This window comes from Sceloporus occidentalis, unplaced genomic scaffold (genome assembly GCF_023333645.1).
Source record: "Sceloporus occidentalis isolate IW3139 unplaced genomic scaffold, rSceOcc1.0.p SCAF_17, whole genome shotgun sequence".
Classification (NCBI taxonomy): Eukaryota; Metazoa; Chordata; class Lepidosauria; order Squamata; family Phrynosomatidae; genus Sceloporus; species Sceloporus occidentalis.
In genome coordinates this window covers 10977446-11003334 of record NW_028316997.1, presented here as the reverse complement: position 1 = coordinate 11003334, position 25889 = coordinate 10977446, and the positions used below count along the sequence as shown (strand labels likewise).

The 25889-nt window shown below is 40.6% G+C and overlaps 1 protein-coding gene across 2 annotated transcripts; it reads right to left on the bottom strand.

The window, feature by feature from the left end:
- Nucleotides 1-476: 476 nt before the first annotated feature.
- On the bottom strand, nt 477-18311 carry LOC149302837 (mitogen-activated protein kinase 11-like). 2 transcript variants are annotated; one of them, XM_089482181.1, is made up of 13 exons: nt 18296-18311; nt 17595-17694; nt 8616-8745; nt 5726-5784; nt 5287-5398; nt 3934-3963; nt 3803-3850; nt 3592-3706; nt 2982-3053; nt 2610-2689; nt 2168-2246; nt 1424-1597; nt 477-550 (listed from the first exon to the last, which is right to left on the bottom strand). In XM_089482181.1, exons 1-13 carry the CDS (start codon nt 18309-18311, stop codon nt 477-479), a joined length of 1089 nt encoding a protein of 362 aa, XP_089338307.1. The 2 variants fall into 2 exon arrangements, with proteins under 2 accessions (XP_089338307.1, XP_089338308.1); XM_089482182.1 differs by lacking the exon at nt 18296-18311 and having other exon boundaries at nt 17595-17707.
- Between the last annotated feature and the right edge of the window lie 7578 nt (nt 18312-25889).

Below are 25889 nucleotides of genomic sequence, written 5' to 3'. Positions count from 1 at the left end.
ATGTTGGACAGAAATCTCAATGTCATTACAATTGAAGGCATGAAAATCTTGGTAGGGGGGAAGAGATAGAGCTTTAGTAGTTATAGTAGACAGCAATTAATCCAGCTGACACTTACAATCATTGCTGTTTAACAAAAATGCAAGTAATTCGCTTTTTTCACAGAAATAATTTTGCACAGAAGAAATATCCTGTACATCCCTTTTTAAATATAACAAAGCAGACAGCAACATCTGACTCTGTAAAATAACAGCTAAACAGATTCAAGGTGACTTTTTTGTGGAGTACGGAATTGTGCTTAAAAGCAAAACAAGAGGACCGTCCTACGTATGGCGAAAAATAACATTTTCTGCTACATTCTGTACATTAGATTTCTTAACAATGCTCCCACTTCTTTGGTTGACAGAAGCCATTCAGGTTGCAACAGCCAAATTGGTAAAAGGTTTGTGGTGTGGAGGCAATGGATACATGTTTGGGTTTACTGTTCAATTTCCAAGCTGTCCATTGCAATATCTGATGGTTTGAAGCTGACCACTTCTTCATATGTAATTTCTGAAGGGTAATAAAGAGAAGCAGTCAGGTTAGATGAATATTCATTTTAAAAATAACATAATAAAAATAAATATACAATGGGCATGCACGATAAGTCATGGGGTGCCTGGTGTAACAGAAATAAGCAAAAGTCCAAAAGGACCACAGTTATCCGTACTGAAGAAACTTCTTAATTACTTATTTAAAAATCATCTATTCATGGCATATAAGATGGCATTTTGGCCCAAATTTTGTAATGCAAAATAAATACAAATTTAAAAAAATGGATGTTGAGGCAGCTCCTGCTCAAGAACACCAGAGCATGTTCTTGAGTTATTAGCAGTGGTTTCAGTCAGGAACATCTGCAGGTCTGAAGTATAGACAATGTATATCTGGCATAAAAGTGTATGTGAACTGCATTTAACACACACCTTGCACGTGAGCACAAATATTGGTGCTCTACAGATGTTTAATACAGAATATGTTTATTATAGTCAACTTTTCTTGGATTTACTAGTCAAAATCATCGATACCTCTGTGGATCCATCCCTACATATAGAACACTCTAAACTTATACTCAATTACTAGAGTAAGATGCTGAACATAATCTCCACTGAATATTTTATAAGCAACCTGGCCACAAAGGTAGAGTAGGTAGGTTACCTATGTAAAATGTTTCATTTACATGATGTTACAAGAACAATAATGGTAGAGAAAAATGCGAGACTAGTGGTACATTGAGAAGTCAAGACACTGTGTTTCAGGGAAACCTTTTAAATAAAACCTTAATCGGGCAACTATGATGAGAATTTCAGTAAAATTAAATGATGGTCCACTAGTGAGAGATATCAGATCACATACAGGTAAAACCCAGAAGAGGAGATTGCAATCTACCTTTCCATTCATCTATACTGCGTTCCTTGTTCTCAGCAGATTCATCATAAGGTTCAGCTTCTGGTTCATCTTCTGGGTCATGGTATTGTTCAAAATAGGGATGTGCAAGTGCTTCAGCAGCAGTTATCCTCTTGTCGCTGTCTAATATTAACATCTTCCTAAGCAGATCGATAGCTATAACAAAACCAAACACAAAACCGTCTGGGACCACCTCATACTAAGGCAATAAAGGAATCCATCACAACCACTGCGTGTAATCATAGTAATGGTTAAATAGTGCTGTTTGGTATGTCAAGCTCAAGAAAACCCAACACAATGTGCTGAAAAGTTTTCCGGATCAAAAAGAAATACACTGTAATGTAATCATTCCATTGTAATTTTAAAAAAATTAAAATTTACGTTGTGTCCTAATGTATGAGAGGATACTGCAGATTTCCCCCATTCCCCAGTTCTGTTCAAGAGATATGCTCAGTCGGACACATCTCCTAATATACTTACTGGCATTCAGCCCCAGTCCGGACAAACATTGCGTGGGGGAGGGGGTCTAACAAGAATAAACATTTTTAAGCAAAGCAAATTATGTACTCATAAGGTACTTTAATATGCATTCTTCTTTTGTTGGCACCAGTTATACTAAAAGACAGCTTTACCATATTTCACATTTTAGAAAAAGAAATTAAAACAAATTTTATCAGACCAATAACATGCAAAGTATAAAACCTTACATGAAAAAAGGGCACAAACCTAATGGATTAGCGCCTTGGAAAACCTCTTTTAAATCCTGCTGAGGCATGTAAGGTAACGATTCTATATACCGCCGAGCCTGTGTGTAAATAATAAAATAGTATTTTCATTTATATCTGTGGCACAGAAACAAACACATTTTCATACTGTTTAGTTAAAGACGGAATTATTATCTTTACAATGAATCTACCAAAACATAATCAAACATAGTATTTTTAAACATAAAAAAAACAAAAAGAAAATAATAATCTTACTAATATTTGAATTGGGTGTATGCAGAACATAACATGTACAATTCTTACAAAGTAATAGGATAACACAGTCTTTACTAAACACCAGTGATCATTTGGTTATTATATTTTAATGCTTTTAATTAACATGGTGCTAAAAATAGAGAAAGGGTGAAAGGGGAGAAAAAAACAAACAAGAAAAAAAGACTCACATGTTCGGATGAAATTTTCATAAGAAATTCAGAATTAGGTGTTCCAACAACTTCCATAATTCTTTTTAATTGGTCAATATCTACAAATATTTAGGAAAATATATTTTGTCTTTAAAACTAGTTAAAACTAAGCACAGGGTACCAAAGAAAATTTACTATTGTAAATGTCTAAATATATTTTAAAAATGAAGGAAATTAAAGGGTAATATGCCCGATGTACAGTTTGAGTAACATCATAAAGATCAGACACAGAAGTATATAGGGTAAAATAGGGCAAAAAAAGTAATGTACCCACTTCTTAATGTTCATATATTATTAAAGAACCCAGTGGAATTATATAGACAAACCAAACAACGTGCAGTTGAAGGATACAGTCATTTCCTGGAAAAAGTGCTTTGCCTTTCAGTAGTTCTGCCATGATACAGCCGACTGACCAAATGTCAACTAGTGGGGGAAAATAGAAAGGGTTAATTGTATTCTAGTACTGATAATGACAAAACTCCATTAAAGAAATCATATGTTAAGAATAATCTCTGACCACGCACAAGGTGGAAACACACATTATTATACTACAAAATAGACACAGAAAAAACACTCATAGTTACAGCATGTTATTTATGCTGTTAGATCATGTTTGTAATTAGGTGCTTATGAAGTTCATTTAGTAATGCTTTACACTTGATAAATAAGAGCTTCCCATGTCCTTAACTAGTCATGTATGGCACACGATAATATCCCTGGTTTCGATATGTTTATATAGTGAACACAACAGTAAAATATATGATATGGGAAAAGTGATTCAAATGAACAAAGTGCCCAACTATATACAGTATACACCTACATATATATGTAATGTGAGCGCAATAATTACCGCACTAATACAGTTGCTTTATCATTTTAAAATATCACACTATTGCCCGTATTCCTTTCTCCTATGTCTTTGTGTGCCCCGCTGTGAAGAATAACTATTCTTCACGATTACCTGTCTGATTATAGTGCATCCAGTTTAACATGATTTCCGGGGCTCTGTACCACCGCGTGGCAACATATCCAGTCATTTCATCATCTGTCTGTCTCGCCAACCCGAAATCTAAAATCTACATGAAAAAACCCCCCCAAAAAACAAGAAAATTAAAGTCAAGTCAATTACATGTATAATATCCCAAAATATTCTGACTTCCAGACACTCTTACCCTTAATTCACAGTCTTCGTTCACAGCTAAATTACTTGGTTTCAGATCCTACAATAGAACAATAAGTCTTAGCCACAAGGACACTTCTATTATCTGACAAATTTGTATGGGATGTTTCAGAATCTACTTACCCTATGTATGATCCCTGCTGAATGTATATACTGTGAAGACAAAATGTTTAAATATTATATACATATACACACACACTTTATATCTTAACACCAAATTATGACTGAGTTTAAACCTGTGGTTGAAGCAGTTGTTCTTTTCTGAATTTCAAAATTAAGTCTTAAATTATCGGTATTAGGCCAAAAAGGACTATTGGTTTCAATTGAACCACAACAGAGGGGGTTTTGAAAGTCTTATAAACCGTATTTTGATGTCCCTTCTGCCCCTTGTGAAAAGTAGGTGGCTTGGGTGGGCTGTTCTCGGAAGAAGGTTATTTTGAAAGCAGCACTATAATGGGTGGCGGAGGCAACACATGAGTCAACAGGCCTCACTAAATCCGATTTGATATATTGAGACCAGAATACCTTGACCTTTCAAGAACTTTTGGAATTGTGCCCCATTATGTAATGATTGCATGCCACTGAGAAACGAGTAAGGTCTTATGAATCACACTGATCAATGAAATAACAGGTCACACAACCACAGAAAACTAAAAGAATTCACAAGCGTCTTGACAGATTATTATGCCAGAATGACAATGTCAGAATATGTATAGTATTACAGAACTGACAGATCTCTCTAGGCTTATATTAGTTATACCTAGACTGTACAGTCCTATCACACTGCAATTTATTTCCTAACATGAAGAGATGAAAGGGTCTTTGATATCGGAGTTTCTTATGATGGATTTTTCATCTCTCGTTTATTAAAGCTCAAGTTACGACAGATGTGCCACGCATAGATGCAAAAAAGCACTTACAAGTAATGCATATAGATTTTATGCCACTAACTACAGAATATTTGTATCATCTTGCAGCTAGATGACCCCTCTGATGCACCACCAAGAGTTCAGGGTTCCAAATAGTACAGACAAGCAGAGGAGGAGGAACAGGAACAAAGTACAAAAAATAAAACAGTGTCTTACATATAAAACATGATAATTTATAAAGGTTTTGGTAAACTGGCAAGAAACTGAGCTTGGAACATTTTTTTTTTAAAGTGTTCTGGAAAAGATAACTAAGACATTTAAATCATCTAAAAAATATGTGCCACCTTGGGGGAATACTCATCCAAATCTTCCATGAAGTTATGATGGCTGACAGGGTCAACCCTACTACACAGACAAAACTAGGTGGCTGCCTAGGATGCCGAGCTGGTTGGTTACCATGCTTTCTCCTGTGTCCGTAACCAAATGCATAAAGGAGAGGGACAGCCACAGTTTGCCTAGGAAGCTGGACATTCTATGGTCTGTCCAGATGTCTTCTTATGAATATATCACACCATACATTACAACACACAATAAACCTGCGCGTTACCTTGAGTCCTCTCAGTAACTGATAAGCAAGAAACTGGATGTGGTCATCTGTTAGCCTCTGACACTTAACAATGTTATTAAGGTCAGCTCCCATAAGATTTGTCACAAGGTAGCTGTAAATAAAATGTAAAGCACCTATAAGATAGGCTTGCAATAAAAAGCCATTCAATAAACATTTCTAATACAAATTAGGTTCATGCAGTATAGGCACAATAGAATTTACATGCATGTTACGCGTACACACACAGGGTATGTATCATTTTCACAGGCACCTCAAAACCTTTCATTTCCGGCTAAACATGAAACAGACTTGGATATTTAACTCTACAGATAGCTAGCATGAACAAAACCAAACCATACATTATGTTATAGTTACATTTTCCTGAATTTCAGCAGAAATTGCGTATGTTGTATAATCAAGCAGTGCAACAACTACTTACACTTCAATAAAGGTCTCCACTGATGTTGAGGGTGTAAACACATCCAGCAAACCAATAACCTTCAAGATAGAAACATCTCTTAATATGAGGCACAGAAGCAGGGCATCATACCTGGAACGTGAGGTCCATCTATCGCCAGTACAAACTACAGGTTATATTGTGCAAGGTAGATTAGTTCACGGGAGGGTTTTTATACATTTACAAAAAACGTGCAAAAATCACAAGCAGGAGAGGTAGATGAAGCACTTATTACTCAACATCCGTGGTTATTCCCTGCATGTATAGGTCTGCACTTTATTTTAAAGGAGCAATCCAGCGGAAGCAAAATTACTTCAATAGGGGCTCATACACAGGGCCGGCCTTAGGGGTGTGCCCGGGACTTAAATTAAAACATCGTTTTTGTTTGTTTTGGTTTTTTTTTTACTTTATTTAAATCCTCCATGTTAAATAAAGTTTTTTTAACTGTATTTAACATGGAGGATGTTAAATAAAGTTAAAACAACAAAAAAAACCCGATGCTTTAATTTAAGTCCCGGGCAGGTGCGCCGAGCGGTTGCTCGTGAAGTTTTCAGCAACCACTCGGCGCCCTTCACTCTCCGTGACTCCGTTGCGGTGCCGGCGTTTCATGCTGAGCACCGAAATATGATGTCATATTCCGGCGCTCAGCTGTGAAGCGTGCACCGCGGCAGAGCGAGAAGACGGACGCCTCCCGCTCCCACCGCAGGACTCAACAAGGTAAGTAAGGATAATGAGAAGTAGGGAGAGGGGGCGAGGGGAAGGCAGTGAGAAGAGGCAGGGGGGGGCAGTGAGAAAGGGCAGAGGGGGGCAGTGAGAAGGGGCAGAGGTGGTAGATAGTGAGAAAGGGGAGTTTTGTGACAAGATTTTTTTCCTTTTTTGGAACGGGGGGGGGCCCACAGGAGTAGTCCGCACAGGGCGCCAGAACACTTAAGGCCGGCTCTGCTCATACATGTCAGATGAACGAACACACATCACAGAAGTCTCATTTTGCAATAAAAAATAAATAAAAGTGTATGTATGCGGTAAAATGAATATGAAATGGAATCCAGAGGGCATTAAAAAAATATGGACTTGGTGTCCCTTTAACAAACTCCTGTAGTGTTCACATTGCCTTTCATTTTGACGCTGCTTCTGGCAGGCGGAAATAATTCTATATGTACAAATTATCACCAGTTTTGTGTGATTTTAATTTCATGACTGGTATTGTGCACATTACATTTTATATGCATAGTAAACAGAATGCCAAGTGGAAAGTGACAGCGGTAAAGTGAACCTAAAAAAATTCTTACATGTGGACAAGATAGCTTGTAAATATAACAGATAAACGTTTCCATATACCTTGCATATCGGTTTGTATGTGTACACAGGAGGCACACAGATACAGATATGTATTGTTTATTTTGAATATGCTTACTATACAAGGAAGAGCCCCAACTCTCTCCCTGTCACATATAAGGAAATGTATATTCAGATCAAGGCTAGCCTCAAGGTACACTATATGACCAAAAGTAGGTGGACACCTGACCATCCCACCTATATAAGCGTGTTGGACATCCCATTCCAAACCCATGGGCACTAATACGGAGTTGGCCTCTCCTTTGTGGCCATAACACCCTCCTATCTTTTTTAAAGGTCCCCCACGGGATTTTGAAGTGTGTCTGTGGGAATTTGTTCCCATTCACCAAAAAGAACATTTGTGAGCTCAGACGCTGATGTATGAGAATACCTGGCTCACATTTAGCACGCCAATTTATATAAATGGTGTTCAAAGTTGGAAGCATACAATTATCTAAAATCTCTTTGTATGTTGTAGCATTTACATTACCCTTCACTGGAACTAAGAGGCCTAGCCCAAACCTAGAAAAACAACCCTACATAATCGTCCCTCCTCTGCCAAACTTTACAGTAGGCACTCTACATTCTGGTAATGTTCTCCTGGCATCCACTAAACCCACACTCATCCATCAGACCAAACAGAGAAGTGGGATTCGTCCACAGAACATGTTCCAATTAACTGCTCCAGAGTCCAGTGGCGGCGTGCTTTACACCACTTGATCCGACACTTGCCATTGCACATGTGATCTTCGCCTTGTATGCAGCCTTTTGGCTGTGGAAGCCCATTTCACAAAGCTCCCAATACGCATTGCTTGTGCTTCCAGAGACAGTTTGACAGAATGTGCATGGTCTACCCCTTTGTGGCTGAGCTGGGGTTACTCCTAGATGCTTCCGCTTTACAAGTATAGCACTTACAGTGGACTGGGGGAGATCTAGTATAGCTAAAATTTCACAAAATGACTTGACACAAGTGGGATCCCCCAAGTGCCAGGTTTAAAGTCTTCAGTACGAACCATTCTACTGCCAATGTGTGTCTATGTAGATGGACAACTGCATGCTTGATTTTATATATTTGTTACATAATGTATACAAGTGTGATTGAAACACCTAAATTCAGAAGGGTGCCCGCATACCATACTTTTGGTCATATAGTGTCTGTGGTGTGCCAGGAAGTGATGGGAATCCTCTTCAATATGGAATTTTAAAGTGACTTTTTCCAAAACACATAACGTATTACACTGTATTCATTTTAGAACCCATCATTGTAATCTGGAGCTTAGATCTGCTTGATGTTGAGGGAGTCTACCCACTAAAAAGAAACCATTTAAAGTACAAAAATCAAAGTATTGATTTCTTCCACAGAACAGAGATTTCTGTACTAAAACCAGTGTTCACTGCCAAGGATATAGGCACATCCTGCACAGAAATTAACCCCTCTCCATTATTGTAAATAGTTTTTAACTGCTGCTTCATGAACAAGTTACATTTGCCAATACATTCACGTGTTTTGACAAGTCCCCAATGGCTTGATCCTTACATTTTCATGCTTCATGTGTTTAAGGAGACGCAGTTCCCTGTAAGTCCGTCTTGCATGAACAAGTGATTGGAACGGTCTGGACAGCTTTTTAACAGCCACCTTCTGTCTCGTTTGGGTATCATACGCTGAGCTGGAAGACAAAGGTTGCAAATAAATATGCTTTGTGTTCGACCAAGCTCTATGAAACGAGCAGTATCTCTACAGATTAATAAATTGGTGGGCAAAACTATTTCTGCCCTGTTCTACTCACTTTCCTTGAACCCTTCAAGTAACAGTGTTTATAAAATGCAAAAGAGAATTTTTATTACTAGGCAGTAGCCCAATTCAGCATTTCTGGACTACAACTACCTTCAGCTGGTTGGCAGAGAGGATGGTCTGTACTCCAGGATGATTCCTGGATTATATCTGGAACAAAAAAAGCCCTTAAAGCGAGGGCAGCTCATATGCCACTAAAACAAAACACTAAGTTGCAAGCATCTGTTTGCACATGATCAAGCATCAAGAAATCTCCTTTGACAAAGCCATGCACAAAACTGGAAGTTACAAAGTACCTATTTGCCTTGGTAACATGGTAATGCATATGGTAATCTATATTTGTTGATGTAGTCCAGGGTGTGAAGGCAAACCCCACAATCCACCCACTAGACAAAAAATCTTGACTGATTCTAATTAAAATGTCCTGTTTACCAAACCTATTTGGTATCATCAGTCATGAGCTAATGATGCAGAACATAGAAAAAACCCATAAGGCCAAAATTACATTGCTAGATAACAACGGAATGTCCTGCAAATCATTGTAGTCAGAGAAGGTGTTTGCCTCGGCTTCCCTACACACCATCTCGCTATCTCCCAATGCCAGCCAGGCGGCTGTATATGGTATCGGCACTCCTGCGGATGAATAGGCATTAGGTACACACAGTTCCTTTAAATAGATATGCTCTATATTCCTCCTCCAAACTGAACCATGAAGTCAGACGAAGCCAAAGCATCACAGCAGAAGAACGAGGAGCCAGAATGAACACTACACTATGATACACTAGTGGCTACTTTTCAAAGGCAAAAATGTGTTTATGTTGTTATAAATGTGGTTTTATTAGTAAACTGGGTAAAATAACACCTTTTGTAAGAGACAATTAGGTTAAATAGTAAAATTAAAGCAGAAGCTTGGATCCACCCAGTATTACCCAATAAGAGGATAATGATGTGCTTAGGGAGTAACCACCAAAATACTCATAATTGTGATTTATTATTGAAAAAGAACTAGTCATAGAGGAAAAAACACATTTGCCATTTATGAACCATTAGAGTGGAAAAAAAAATAGGAAAAAAGTCAGAGAGGGAAAACCCCAACCTTTGATTTAGTATAAAGACAATACGGTACACTGACCTACATTTCTTGGTAGAGCTACAGGGGGAAAAAAACGGGGAATGCCATCCATTTGAAACCAATAACGGGAAAGCGGGTTAGTGAGGTCATTTTATACAGGTTATCTAAGCCCACTTATATCTGACATGTAATCATAGATATAACTGAAAGCATCGAGGATAGATCTTTTTATTAGTCGTTTTTCCTCTGCGCACAAGATGCTTTAGTTTATCTCAGTAGGATAAAGTATGTGGTTAGACTTGTTAGTTGTGAGTGGAACAATTCCCTTTGGGCTTGTTTTAAATCTCTGCTCACTGGCTGCTGTTTGAACAGTTTGCTGATGACTGTTGCCACATGCAGCACTCTTCCAAGCATAGCCATCCTTGTTTGTATCTAAAGTCTCTACATCTCCCACCTTGTCATTCCTTGTGCTGACAAACATATCGTCATTTTCTATGACGTATTCTTTTCAAATATCATAATGAGAATCGGATATCTGATAGTTATTGAACTCTGGGTTGTCTGTGCACAACCAGGTCCCCTGCAGCGCTGCGGGGGATCTGGATCTTAGTCTTATAGTCAGACCGTCTTATAAGACGAGGGGTATTTTTCAGAGCATCAAGTACGGTATATGTTAAATTACCGAACACTTCGTAGTCTCCATTTTTTTCCAATATTGAGCTAAACTCCAGTTTGATTGGATGTGGTGCTGGATAATGGAACAGTATGAACCTATAGGTTCTTTTACTGAAGGGTGCACTCTGTAGCCTGCGAGAACACCTAGGAAGCCAGTGCTCTGCCGGGGCTTCTATAACGGAGCGCTGGCGTGACATGACCTTCCACCGGCTGCCAGAGAGGAAGGTTGCAGGGTACCTGGATCCTCCTCTCTGGCAGCCGGTGAACGTCTGTGTGATACATGCAGGTGCAGGGAAAAGCGCGTTGGCAAAACATGATGCGGACCTGGGAGAGAAAGAAACACAGGGCATCTGTGATCAGATCATCACACTGCATTACATTTCACCCTCCATTTACAATATACAGTTCCTCAAGCATATTGTAAAAAGGTACTTTTTAGGTTCTGCAAACCTGTTTCCAACTTGCTTGCCTATGGGTCATCTTTATTGACCCCGCTTTACACTGTCCCTGCGTGCACCGCATGCACTTTTATTACAGTGACATTGGGAATTGGGAGCCAAAATGAAACAAACATCCTCCATAAAGTCAGACTTCTGATGATAAAGCCCTTCCATGCTGAAGCTACTTGTCTGCACTGGGATCAATTACCAAACGTCCACCGAGGGAAACACTCAATTATCTTCCACAATGGGAGCACTTAATATAAATTCCCTAGGGGGTAAGTATAATTGAAACGTAAATAAAATTATTAAAGATCAATTGGTAAATGAGAAACAAAAATACATAGGTAGGAATCATACTGATGGTTTACTGAAAGCACATAACTGCGACACCAATTACATCTTTATGTAATAGAAAATGAAATGGTAAAGCAGCATCAATAGTAGATGACGGACATCTAAGAGATATTTTAACATACAATATGCAGTTACCCAGTGGAGTCACATGAATGGACATCACATGACTCCGCTCCGTTCCTGTTCGAGCAACGCAGAGGGAAACAGCAGCACCTACGAGAGTCTGCGAGCGGCACCAGAAGATCTGCAGTTCAGGTAAGGGGAGTAAATTAATGAATATATGTGTGTGTGATAGCATGGATCCGTGTGTAGGGGCACAGGGAAGCTGAAAGTGATGTGCATGTTCTGGCTGCCTGAGCATGATAGGAGTGTGATCGCTAACAATTGGTAGCAGCTAACATCAATCACACTCATATCATGCCCAGGCAGCCAGTACAATAACTTTACGTAATATACATTTTTTTTTTTAATTTTGGGCCCCAAAATTAAGGTGCGTCTTATACATGGGAGTGTCTTATACTTGGGAAAATACGGTATATAGGATATAAGAGCTAGTTAAAGAGCTTGATAACTGCAAATAACTGGCTATTCAGGTTAATCGATGAGAACCAGAAAAGGAATTATTTCCATCATACATTTAACATTCTAATACATGTGATCCACCAACAACTGCTAGCAGCCAACGTGCCCGGGGCATGGTTCCATTATCAATTACGAACCTGAGTCAACCACACAGCATTTCCTTATAGCTACATATATTACTCAAAATGATGTATTAAAAAGAAATATTTAAACTGTGCCTTTAATAAGTTCTTTCTACAAAGTTTTGGCTACTATATGTGTCATCTGTATTAAATACTTTGCGTCATACATATTAAAACAAACAAAAAAAAAATCAAACAACAAAATAAGAATGAATAAGTGCTGGCGAATGCTGTTACAAAATGATACATTCTCAAAAGACAATAAATAGAAACCAAAATAACAAGTTTGCAGAGAACATTCACTTGTCTTCTTTAGTAAGAAAAAAACTATAAAAGGGACCCCAGTTATCATATGCACATTAATGCTGAAAGAATGATTCATTGTATTGTATATATATATATTAGGGCTGAAACAACTAATCGATAAAATCGATAATAATTGATAATGAAAATCGTTGTCAACGATTTTCATTATCGATTAATCGAATGGATTTTTATCGATTATAAAAATTATAATCCGACCTCAAACAGAGATCGGATTATAACACTAGAATCCAGATCCCCCGCAACGCTGCAGGGGACCTGGATTCCCCTCACTGTCGGCCGGTCTTTCACTTCCGTCTCTCTCCCCCTCCCATACACCCCTCTGACTCCTCCGCCCTCCCATACATCACTCTGCCTCTCTCCCGACTCCGTTACTGACAGGAACTTTCACTGCAGCCTCAGCGTAAGTGAAGGGCAGTAACGGAGGCTGGCTGTGCACATCGTGCAGACCCCACCGGCTGACATAGACTCATCCTCTCTGTCAGCCAGTGGGGGTCTGCATTGCACAGACAGCCTCCGTTACTCACCTTCACTTACGCTGAGGCTTCTATGAAGCTGCAGTGAAAGTTCCTGTCAGTAACGGTGCCGGGTAGAGAGGCAGAGGTGTATGGGAGGGGGGAGGAGTCAGAGGGGTGTATGGGAGCCACCCTCCATACACCACTCTGGCTCCTCCCCCTCCCATACGGCACTCTGCCTCTCTACCCGGCTCCCTGGTGTCTTGTGAACCTCCGTTGCTGACAGGAGGCAGAGTGGAGTATGGGAGGGGGGAGGCAGAGTGGAGTATGAGAGGGGGGGGGGTTGAGGAGGCAGAGTGGAGTATGGGAGGGGGGGAGGAGGCAGAGTGGAGTATGAGAGGGGGAGGAGCCAAAGTGATGTATGGGACGGGGAGGAGCCAGAGTGGAGTATGGGAGGGGGAGGAGCCAGAAAGGAGTATGGGAGGGGGGAGGAGGCAAAGTGGTATATGGGAGGGGGAGGAGGCAAAGCGGTATATGGGAGGGGGAGGAGGCAAAGTGATGTATGGTAGGGGGAGGAGCCAAAGTGGTGTATGGGAGGGGGAGGAGCCAGAAATGAGTATGGGAGGGGGGAGGAGGCAAAGTGATGTATGGGAGGGGGGAGGAGGCAAAGTGATGAATGGGAGGGGAGGAGCCAGAGTGGTGTATGGGAGGGGGGAGGAGCCAGAGTTGTGTATGGGTGAGTTATAGTGGTGTATGGGTGGCATTATGAATTTCAGGGCATATAGGGGGTATAAGGCATATCGATATTAGGCATATCAGGGGGGCATAAAACATATCTTGGGGTAAAGGGTATATCAGGGGGCTCAGTTGCATATCACTGGCATATAAGAGGTATAAGGCATATATGGGGGCAAGCTGGGGGTCAGATGTGCATAACCGGGGGCAGTTTGGTAAATAAAGAAAAAATTTAAACAAGGCTTTTTTCTCATAGTTTTTATTAAATATGAAAAATAGTTAACATATGAATTAATATTTACTAATAACTTTGTATTAAAACTTAGTTTGAGAAACACCGTGTTTGGGTTCTTGTAGCTTTTATTATTATGTCAGTAAAATAAGAAGGTGAATAGAGAGAGAGAGAGGCCATTGCAATAAAGAGATGAAAGTGTAAATTGTACGTTTTTTATTACATTATTTTAAATTGAAAAAAATTGAATTTTTTTATCTGATCAATCGAAAAAATAACCGGCCAACTAATCGATTATTAAAATAATCGTTAGTTGCGGCCCTAATATATATACATACACACACATACATACATATACCGTATTTGCTCGATTATAAGACGAGGTTTTTTTCAGAGCAAAAATCTTATAATCGGGGTCGTCTTATAATCAGACCTCAAATAGGTCTGACTATGAGACGACTAAGATCCAGATCCCCCGCAGCTCAGGGGACCTGGATCCTCCTGTCTCCCCCCGCCCGCCCCACTTACCGGTACTTCTGAGTCCCCTGGTGTGCGATTCGCGTAGACAACTTCCGCTGCAGCCGGAAGGAGGCGTGGCTAGCAGCGGGGGTTGTTTGCGTCCATCGCGCAGACCTTCCCCGGCTGTCAGAGATCAGAGTTCCCCGCACCGGTGGGGGGATCTACACGCTGCCCCGGCTACAGGGAAGTCAGAAGCACCGGTAAGTTGGGGGGGGGGGCCGGGGGAGTGTTAAATGGGGGGCATAAGGCATTTCTGGAGGCAGAGTGTTCTGTGAAATGCCTGTTAACCCAATTAATGCCACTCTGCCTCCAGAAATGCCTTTTTAACCCTCTATACGCCACTCTGCCTCCTGAATGCCTTAAACCTCCCTGTATGCCACTCTTCCCCATAATATGCCTTTTAACCCTCTAAATGCCAGAGTGGCATATAGGGGTATAAGGCATTTCTGGGGCAGATGTGCATAACTGGGGGGCAGGTTGGAAAATAGAAGGAAATAAAACCAAAATATTTTTCTCAATCATAGCTTTTATAAAAAAAAAATAGTTTAGATGAATTAACATTTACTGGTAAAACTTTTTTCCTATAGGGTCGTCTTATATTCAGGCTTTTTCTTTTTTTCCTAAATTAATATTCAGATTTGGGGGGTCGTCTTATAGCAAATACGGTATATACACACACACTATTTTTTAAAACATGGCTGTTGCTTTATTCCCCCAGCTGCCCCATACTCTGCGTAAACCTGCACAAGCAGAGAATGATCGCGCACGCGCAGCCTACGGTGTTAATGTATTATGATATACACACGGCAGATTCATTTTATAGATTGTCGTCTCCGGTTGGCCAGGGTATTCCACATGATTTTGTGGGTCTCACACGCAGCCTTATTTAGTTATTTATTAAGTGAAAGTGAGGCATGGATACTTTTAACAGATCAGACCAACGGCAAAGCTCTAATCTGCAGTGATATACAGGTGCCAAAGTACATTAAGCAACATACCTCTTGGGTCATAGTGCCTGCAAATGGCGTCCCTCATAAATCACAACAGGAGAAGAACCCAACTGATCACAGGTAGAGAACTAACACGCAGGAGTGACAGAGGGAGAGTTATCCCCATTTCACTATTCATTCCACCACAAATTAGAACTGATCTAGTATTGTAGAATGTATAATTTAATGGGTTAATTGTACAATGTATCATTTAATGGGTTAAAGGACTCACAATGGGATTATGCATTAGAAGGTGATCACTCGTTTGAGCAGGGCCCTCCTCACCTGTTGTCTCTGTAAGTAAAATTGTTATGTTACATACTACTTGTTATGTCCTGTCTACCCATTGTACAGCACTACGGAATTTGATGGCGCTATATAAAACAATAAATAATGAAGCTCTTCCTGCAGCAGAAGCTTATTGGGGACTGGCCTTCACAATACATACTTAAGTCATGAACCTGCATGAAACAATACGGCTACTACGTTATACGGAGTATGTAACCAAACCCACTCTACTAGGAAGACACCCTGCTGTAAAGAATAGAAGAGGTCGGTCTTAATCACCCAGCCGAACGCTCTAATGAAAGTCCATGGATGAACAGACTTCATTAGCATTGCCATAAAGCATCTATCCAGCGTGGGGTTTGAGCTGAAAAAGTCACCCACGTGACTGGCTTCTCGTCTGTGCATTATATGTTACGTATTATATACACATTATATGTTATATATACACTGCGGCGTGTACTTTAAGGATACGGACAGTTTATTTTGTAAGCCGTAATGCTTCTGGTGTGGAAATGCGGCATGTACAGACACATTCTGTACGACCCGCACTTCTGCCTTCTGGCAGGTACAGATAAGGCCTCCTGTGAACTACGTTTCCAACTACTGTAAACATAGACACAAAGAGTAGGAATAAGATCTGCCACTGCGCATTGTAACAAGCAAGCAGAAATCATCCAGGACTGTGACGAATGTCATTAGAAGTGTTAAAGCCATGGCTGCACGGAATATTCATCAGCCCTTACCACCTGAGACCAAGGAAACGTGCCCCAAACCTTATTCCATAAAGTGTAATGCCATACTGCTACAGGGAGGACAAGCGTTACAAACTCGTCGTCGCATTCACATCAGTAGCGCTGTACGTTGTGTCTTTCGGATTCGAGGAAACGTTACACGGCCGCTGCACAAGTTTAGTGACTTCATGGTATCAATCACCAAAACTTTCTATATAACCGGGGAAAAGTTTATGCTTTCTTTATTGGTTGGAGCAGCAAATATATGGAAGAGGAACGGATCATTATTTGGCACTGTTGGCATTTTAACAAAAACAACAAGAATTAAAGAACAGGATAATTCTGGCAAACAGCAGAGAACGGCAGGCAGGACATCAGACAAAACTAGATATAGGTTCCGAGACATACAGACACTCGGTAGGAAAGCTGAATCAGCCATCGATGACCACGATAGCAAAAGTCAGCTTTATGATCAAAATAGATATAAAGCGATAATCAAAGTGTGCAGGAAAGCAGTAAACGCCCAACCGTACTGCAGAAAACCATAAAAACAAGAACGTGCAAGACGAATGGGGAACAGTAACAACATCACCTCCAATGACCAGGACAGGGGGGACACTGAATGGTCCTTAATGAATCACTCCCATCATCATCATCACCATCACCATGACGGGAACACTTTGTGCCTGCTGGAGTTTCACGAGTCTTTGCATAGACCGCACTAACACTACTACTACAGACACAGAGCCCAGCCCGAGGAGGCGCATTATTATTATTATTAAAGTCCACAAACTGTATGGACAGATCTGTGACCAGGACATCCACCACCACTGAGTGACAGCACAGACACCCCACTACGGGGGTTACTTATACCCATAGCAGATGCCCACGCACTCTCATCCTTAGTGTGTGTCATTAGTGGGTCACAGCAGGGGCTGCTCAGCAATGTGTCCACTACACATCCCAATGAAACAAAGACAGGTTCCTTCTCTCCACTGGCACATCAACCCCATTAACGCGCTGCAGCTGCCGGCTTTGGCATTACAGCCCCCCTAATAGCATCACATAGCAGCTGCAGCAGCCCTGCGGCTCTGGATCACACCCTTCCGAAGCCCCAGGCCGGGGGCTGCGGAGACACTTCACTGCAGCACTGCTAATGATCGGGGGCCCTGTGCGGGGCTTGGGGGGGGTCCTGTCACCTACCAGACCGATCCATAAGCGCCCGAGCCCACCGGGGTGAGGTTCTGGTACCGCTCCGGCACCTCCCACACTGTCTTGTTCAGCTCCTGCCGGTAGAAACCCCCTCGGCCGCTCATCTCGTCCACCGGCGAACGCACAGGACAGCGAGACAGGAAGGAGGAGCGGGAGGAGCTTGGCCTGGGAGGGAGGGAGAGAGAGAGAGAGGGGAGGGGGCAGGTGCTGCACAGCGTGTGGGGTGTAGTGTAAGGGCAAAGGGGCACCTTGTGTCCCGGGGGGACTCTGCATGTATAATTCAAGGGGCAGAAGAAGCTCCCGCCATTACTGTATGGGAAGACCCCAAGGACTCTGGAAACCACCCGGGAATTTCTCCCTAGGGGTGGGGTCTGATAACCAGTTCTCACTTTACCTTCTAATGGAATTTTAATGTTTTTTTTTAATTCAAATTCCATAAAAAAACAATTTTTTTTCTTATTATTCCTAAACTGTGTGAGTAGCACAGTAGGCTGCATTACGTAGGCAGTGAGTTTGGGGTCTCCATTAGTAGCCATTGTGACTCAGCCGGAGTGAGGGCGCGCAGGCCGCTTCCCTTCACTCCTGTCAGGGGGAGCAGGATTAATAGAGGGACATTATTTTCCCTCTTTTAATGTGTCTTCTCACATTACATCACTGCGCGTCTCCCACTGCTTCCAGTGACAGGAGGTCACTTGTAGGTGAGGTCATCACCTATTTTGGGCTGTGGTTCATTTATTAAATACAAAAGTACAAAGTATTTTTACTTCCACAGATGCATCCATTCGCATATCATGTATTTGAAATACAGGTTATTTTAAGCTGCTGTGGCCAATGCTGAAAATCTGGACACCTCATGACATTTCTTCCCTCTTCTATGTTTTTTTTTTGTTCCAGAAGTTTCATAGATGACTGATACTGAATGTTCAAACCTCATCATTTTCTGGTGTTTCCAAATACGAGTGGCTTATTTCCTGCCATCAAGTTTACTTGCCATATTCTACCAGTCGCGTTTAGTGCAGTCGCACGGTCACCATTCAAATACACCTTTCATTCACTTCATGTAAAGAAAAAGGGTCTATGCATTGAGCTAGCTGAAGAGCTGGCAGGTACAGTGCTGTGAAAAAGTATTTGCCCCTTCCCTATATCTTCTATTTGTCCCATTTAAATGTTTCAGAACGCGAGTAAACACAAAATGCAGCTTTTAAATTATTATTTTGTTTATTGAACGTAAAGAGTTAATGAAAACCTATTTCACCCATGTAGAAAGTAAAACCTAATAACTGGTTGCACCACCCTTGGCAGTAACATCTGCGATGACTGGCAATGAGTGTTTTATATCACTGTGGAGGAAATTTGGCCCACTCTTTAACCCCTTAAGGACCGGGCTCATTTTTTCTTTTTGTACCCTGTGGGACCGAGGCTGTTTTAATACTTTTGTGGTGCTTGTGTTCAGCTATAATTTTATCCTCACCCATTTAGTGTACCCACATAAGTTATATATTGTTTTCTTTTAGGACAAGATGGGCTTTCTTCAGATACCATTATTTTGATCGTATCATCTTATTTACTATAAAAAAAAACAACAAAACATGGTGAAAAATTGAAAAAAAAAACATTTTATTACTTTTATTTGAAAAATCTTTTACTCACCTAAAAAAGCAAGTAAAAAAACTAGCTAAATAGATTCTACTACTTGTCCTGAGTTTAGAAATACCCAATGTTTTTATGTTTTTTTGCTGTTTTTTGTAAGTTATAGGGCAATAAGTACAAGCAGCGTTTTATGATTTCCAAACCTTTTTTTAACAAATCTGGTCAGTCTGCCTCCATCTCCTCTTTGGAACATCTTTGAAGCCGGTTAACTAAATTTAACCCCGTCAAACCATATATTTTTGAAAACTAGACACCCCAGGGTATTTCAAATGCTGTTATTTTAACCCTTTCCATGCAACAGTTATACAACCACAATTTGTCAAACTTTGTAATAGTCATTTTTTTTATTTATTTTTTTTCACACAAATTGTACTTTAGTTATAGATATACAGGTCCTGGTATATATCACTGTCAAACAACACCCCAATGTGTGTTCAGGAACATCTGCTGAGTGCAGTGATACCCCACATGCATTGGTTTGTCGTGTTGTTTGAGATTTAAAATGCCACATTTGGGAAGTGTGCTTTTTTTTCTCCATTTTGGTCAGTCTGTACCTATGCCCTATCTTTGAGCTCGGCCACTCCAATTTACCCCATAAGCCATTTTTTTTATATTAGACACCCCTTGGATATTTGAAGTGCTTTTATTTTAACTCTTTGTTGAGATTTTTGAGAAATTTTAGCACTTGCTCAAAATAATAAACTTTAATTTTTTATTTTATTTTATATTTTTTAATACTTTTTTTTAAATATTTTTTTACACATTTTGCTGGTACTGGATGGTTCCTCTAGTGACATCACTGCATAATTATTTTTAAATGTTAGCACATTTTTTTCCCATTTTTTTTTTTATTATTATTTTTTGAATATTTTACTAATCGCATTGTGATTAGAAAGTTGGGCTCCATTGACTTGCACGGTTGAATGCAGTACCTGTATTCAACCTGCAAGTGGAGCCAGAGTTCTCTAGAGGGCCTGGAGACCATCTAGCGAACTTTTAAAACTTGATTGTTTTTTTACAGGGCAACCGCCATCTTGCTGATGGTGAAGATCACCGGCAGCGGCGGCTGTGACCGCTCTCCGGAGCGGTCACAGTCCATCCAGAGGTAAGTGTTTGGTGTCGCTGGATGCCTCCTGATCGAGGCATTCCAGCGACACCATTTAAGTTTAGGAGGTGATCGTTGATCGCCTCCTAAACACTTTTAAAAACGGACGTCCACCGCCATACAATGTATGGCGGATGTTGACGCCCCGGGGAGGGGCCAGACATGGCCCCCGATGGCGATCTCTGCGTTACTGAATGCCTCGACATCGAGGCATTACAGCAACGCCGTTTAACCCCTTCGTGACAAAGGCTGATTTTACTTTTTGTACCCTTCGTGACAATGGCCGTTTTAACATTTCTGCGCTGCTCGTGTTTAGTTGTAATTTTCTTCTTTCCCGTTTACTGAACCCACACACATTAGATATTGTTTTTTTCAGGACAAGAAGGGCTTTCTTTAGATGACATTGTTTTGATTGTATCATATTATTTACTACTAAAAAAAGTATAAAATATGGTGAAAAATTTAGAAAAAAATGACTGTTTCTAACTTTTAGTTGAAAAATCTTTTACTCATCTATAAAAGGTAATGAAAAAACCTGCTAAATGGATTCTACTATTTGTCCTGAGTTTAGAAATACCCAATGTTTTTATGTTTTTTTGCTTTTTTCTACCCATTATGGGGCAATAAGTACAGGTAGCGTTTTGCTATTTCAAAGCCATTTTTTCCAAATCTGGTAATTCTTCCCCTCATGTGCCATTTCGGGTATCTTTGAACCCGGCCAATGCAATTTACCCCATCAAATCATATATTTTTGAAAACTAGACAGCCCAGGGTATTCCAAATGCTAGTATTTTAACTCTTTCCATGCACCATATCTACCACCAGTTTTTGTCAAACTTTGTGGTAGTCATTTTTTTGCATTTGTTTTGTCACACACATTTTACTTCAGGTATGAATTAAAAGGTTCTCGTTTATGTCACTATCACAAAACACCCCAATATGTGTTCAGCAACATCTCCTGAGTACAGCGATACCTCACATGAATGATTTTGCCTGGCTGTTTGGGGGCAAAAGGGCCACATTTGGGGCATGCGCATTTTTCAATGTTGAACTTTGGCATTTGGGGATCCACTGCCCATGCCCCATTTGGTACATCTTTGAGCCGGGCCATTTCAGTGTGCCCAATAAACCCATATATTTTTGAAAACTAGACACCCCAGGGTATTTCAAATGCTAGTATTTTAACTCTTTCCATGCACCATATCTACCACCAGTCTTTGTCAAACTTTGTGGTAGTCATTTTTTTGCATTTGGTTTTCCACACACATTTTACTTCAGGTATGAATTAAAAAGTTCTCGTATATGTCACTATCACAAAACACCCCAATATGTGTTCAGCAACATCTCCTGAGTACAGCGATACCTCACATGAAGGATTTTGCCTGGCCGTTTGGGGGCAAAAGGGCCACATTTGGGGCATGCGCATTTTTCAATGTTGAACTTTGGCATCTGGGGATCCACTGCCCATGCCCTATTTGGTACATCTTTGAGCCGGGCCATTTCAGTGTGCCCAACAAAACCATATATTTTTCAAAACTAGACACCACAGGGTATTTTAAATGCTGGTATTTTAACTCTTTGCATGCACACATTTTACCACCAGCATGTTTTCAAAGTTTGCAGTAGTATTTTTGTGTGTGTATTTTTCCCACACACACCTACTTTATGTATGAATTTACAGCTCCTGGTATATGCCGCTGTCACACGACACCCCATAATGTGTTCAGCAACATCTCCTGAGTGCAGTGATATCCCACATGCATGGGTGTGTCATTTTTGTGGGAACTAAAAGGCCACATTTGGTACGTGTGCATTTTTCTAATTGGAAATTAGGTGTGTGGCCATCCTTCCCCCGGTGTTAATTGGGACGTTGTTGAACCCGGCCAATTCAATTTACCCCATCAAATCATACCTTTTTTAAAAGTAGACACCCCACGGGCATTTAATATGCCAGTATTTTAACTCTTTCCATGCGAGAATTGTTTTAAGCTAATATGCTAATTTTAGGACTTGCTCACAAAAATATATTTTTTATATATATATATATATTTTTTTTTTTTCTTTTTAAAAAAAAATTTTTAACATTTTTTTTCAACTTGGAGGTTCCCCTGATAGTGACATCAGTGGGAAATGATTTTTACATTTTACTAGTTTTTTACTATTTTTTTTCTAATTATTATAAATTTTATTTTATTTTTTTAATTTATTTTTACTAATCACACTGTGATTAGAAAGCTGGCTTCCATTGACTTGCATGGTGAATGCAGTACCTGTATTCAACCTGCAAGTGGAGCCAAAGTTCTCTAGATGGTCTGGACTGTCTAGCGAACTTTTAAAATTTGTTTGTTCCTGTTACAGGGCAGCGGCCATCTTGCTTGATGGCGAAGATCATCGGCAGCTGCGGCTGTGACCGCTCTCCGGAGCGGTCACAGCCCATCGAAAGGTAAGTGTTTGGTGTCGCTGGATGCCTCCTGATCGAGGAATTCCAGCGACACCATTTAAGTTTAGGAGGCGATCGTTGATCGCCTCCTAAACGCTTTTAATACGGGCGTCCGCCGCCATACAAAGTATGGCGGATGTTGACGCCCCGTGGAGGGGCCAGAGATGGCCCCTTCGTTCCGATAGCGGCGTTGCTGAATGCCTCGAGGTCGAGGCATTCAGCAACGTTTTTTGGGTGCAGAAAGCGAAAACAGATCGCTTTCTGCACCCGTTTAAAGACGTGCCGGTCCTGGCACGTCAATTGTCGTAAAGCACATGCTTTTCCGTGTCGTGCCAGGACCGGCAATTGTCGTTAAGGGGTTAAGCGAAGAAAGTGATCGTTGATCACTTTCTAAGCTTATTTAATTTTTTGACGGTTCAAGACCGTCAAACGTTGTTAAGTGACCGTTTTTCCGTGACGGTCCTGAACCGGCAAAGGTCATTAAGGGGTTAATTCAGCCACATTGCAGGGTTTTCAAGCAACTGCCTTTTTAAGGTGATGTCGCAGCATCTCAATCGCACTCAAATCAGGACTTTGAAAAGGCCACAACAAAACCTTTATTTTTTGAGCCATACAGAGGTGGACTTGCTTTGGATCACTGTCCTGCTACACATCCCAACTGAGCTTTAGGTAACATACTGATGGCTGGACATTCTCCTTTAATATGTTTTGATAGGGAGCAGAATTTATGGTTCCATCAATTATGCCCAGGTCCTGAAGCAGCCCCAGACCATCACACTACCACCACCACTGTGTTTGACTGCTAGTATGATGTTCTTATTGTGTAAGACCCATGTCTTCCAAAAAAAGTTCCACTCTTGACTCATCAGTCCATGGAATATTATCTCAAAAGTCTTGGGAGTCATCAAGATGTTTTATGGTAAACGTGAGATGAGCCTTTGTGGTTTTTCTGGTCAGTAGTTTTTGCGTTTCAACTCTTTCAGACACCATTTTGCACAGTCTCTTTCTTATTGTGGAATTGTGAACACTAGTCTTAGCTGAGGCGAGCAATACCTGAAGTTCTTTACCTTATTCTGGATTCTTTTGGTGATCTCCCGGATAAGTCATGGATGTGCTTGTGGAGGAAGTTTGGTAGGCCGGCCACTCCTGGGAAGGTTCACCACTGGTACAGGTTTTCTCCATTTGTAGATAATGGTTCAAACCATGGTTCCCTGGAATCCCAGAGCCTTAGAAACAGCTTTTCAGACTGATATCAATGTCTTTGTCTCTCATCTGTTCTTTTTTAGCTCACAGTATAATGTGATGCTTTTTGAGACCCTCTAGCCTAATTCACTTTGCAAGATAGGTTCTATTTAATTGATGTTTAGACTGAGCAAGGCTGACAGTAATCATGCCTGGGGGTGTCTAGTGAAATTGAACCCAATTATCAATTCACTTTTGTTCATTGTTTGACAGAATGCTTTTTTGCTTCTATACATGAAATAGTCATTTAAAAAATGCATTTTGTGTTTACTCAGGTTATCTTTGTCTAATATTAAGATTTGTTTGATAATCTGAAACATTTAAGTGTGACAAAAATAGAAGAAACCTGAAAGATATTTGTATATCAACATTTTTCACTCTGCTAGCGATTATTGCGTAGTGACCGGTGTAACTATAAACACAACATATTTTGCATGAAAATAGTATACACATAAATAGAAATGGAAACATTGAGTGGGTTTGGCTTGTATATGTATGTATAACGTATGCATATTATTGTACATATGTATTACATATTACTTAAGAAGTTAAGTTTATTAACTAAATAATAAGATTAAACATTCAGTTTTACTGACCAAACGATTCTTTATGAACAGCCAACCCCTGCAAGAAGGGCTGCGTTGGCCCACATGATGCATTGGTATGTTGATGAGATGAAATTCAAGACATCGCAGCTCTTAACATAGGCATCTGCAAAAATGTGTCAGGAGGAGGATAAAGCTAAGATCAAGGACACAAGCTTTCCTGTTCAGCCGTTGTTTCATCTAATTATTCCTTTCTCGAGTTCTTCATGTCAGTATTCGCATCTGCAGAGAATCAAGTTTGGCATACAGGCCTAAGGTGCAGCTCACATTAGCACCAGCAGCATTATGCAATGAGGTCATACTTAAAAACATTTAAACAAACACAGAAGGTGTGGATGACCCTGTTCAATGGAGGTTGCAATAAGTTTGACCCAGAGTCTCAGCATTTCTTCCGATAAGTCATGGTGTTGAGCGAACAGCCTGGTTTTTAAGGTCACGCATTCCGGCACTCACCCTTACTCTTAAAGGGACATTACAGTGAACAATGAATGCATAGGAAAGTGCTTCATACTTTTATTTAACCTACACACACACAAAAATAGAAATAATACCTTAAGGATGAGCAGTAGCTCCCCATCTTCTCTGTGGACTTCTTCATGACACTCTTTTCTAGAATCTCAGGATTATTCCCCATGCTACAGACTACCTGGCAGTCTGTCTCACACAGCACTCAGCCCTCACATCTGCCGGCGCGTTCACACTGCCACTTGGCAAAGTACATCTAATCATTTATTTATTTAGATATTGGTGGCATTGCCTGCTGACCAGCACTGCCCCCTGCCGCCACTGAGTGCTGATGATGCAGACCTCGTACCCATTAGGTAGGATATTAAAGCTTGTCATTGGCTTATTTTCTTGCTTAGAGACATAATGCGCTTGTTTATACAACTATGAAACTGTAGTGTGCTCCTGAACCTGGGATATATGACTCTTATTGCTTTATCCTTCTGTACTGTACTTCTCAACCTGCCCTGGACCCTACTGGTACTCCTGCTGTCCACTTTGGTCACAAAGAAGTCTATCATACTTCTGCAAGGCTGTGCATTTCCCTACATCTGGTTCATATCCATGAATGTTTGGTTTATTTAAGTGTCTCAGTGGTGTGTTTATTAATTAAGTTGTGTAAATAAAGTACATTATTTCTCCTCCCAACTCATACACAAATAACTATATAAATAGCACACAAATTCACATAAAACTTAGGGTAAAGACCTGGCTACTAGCAACACCGCTAACGAAGTGTC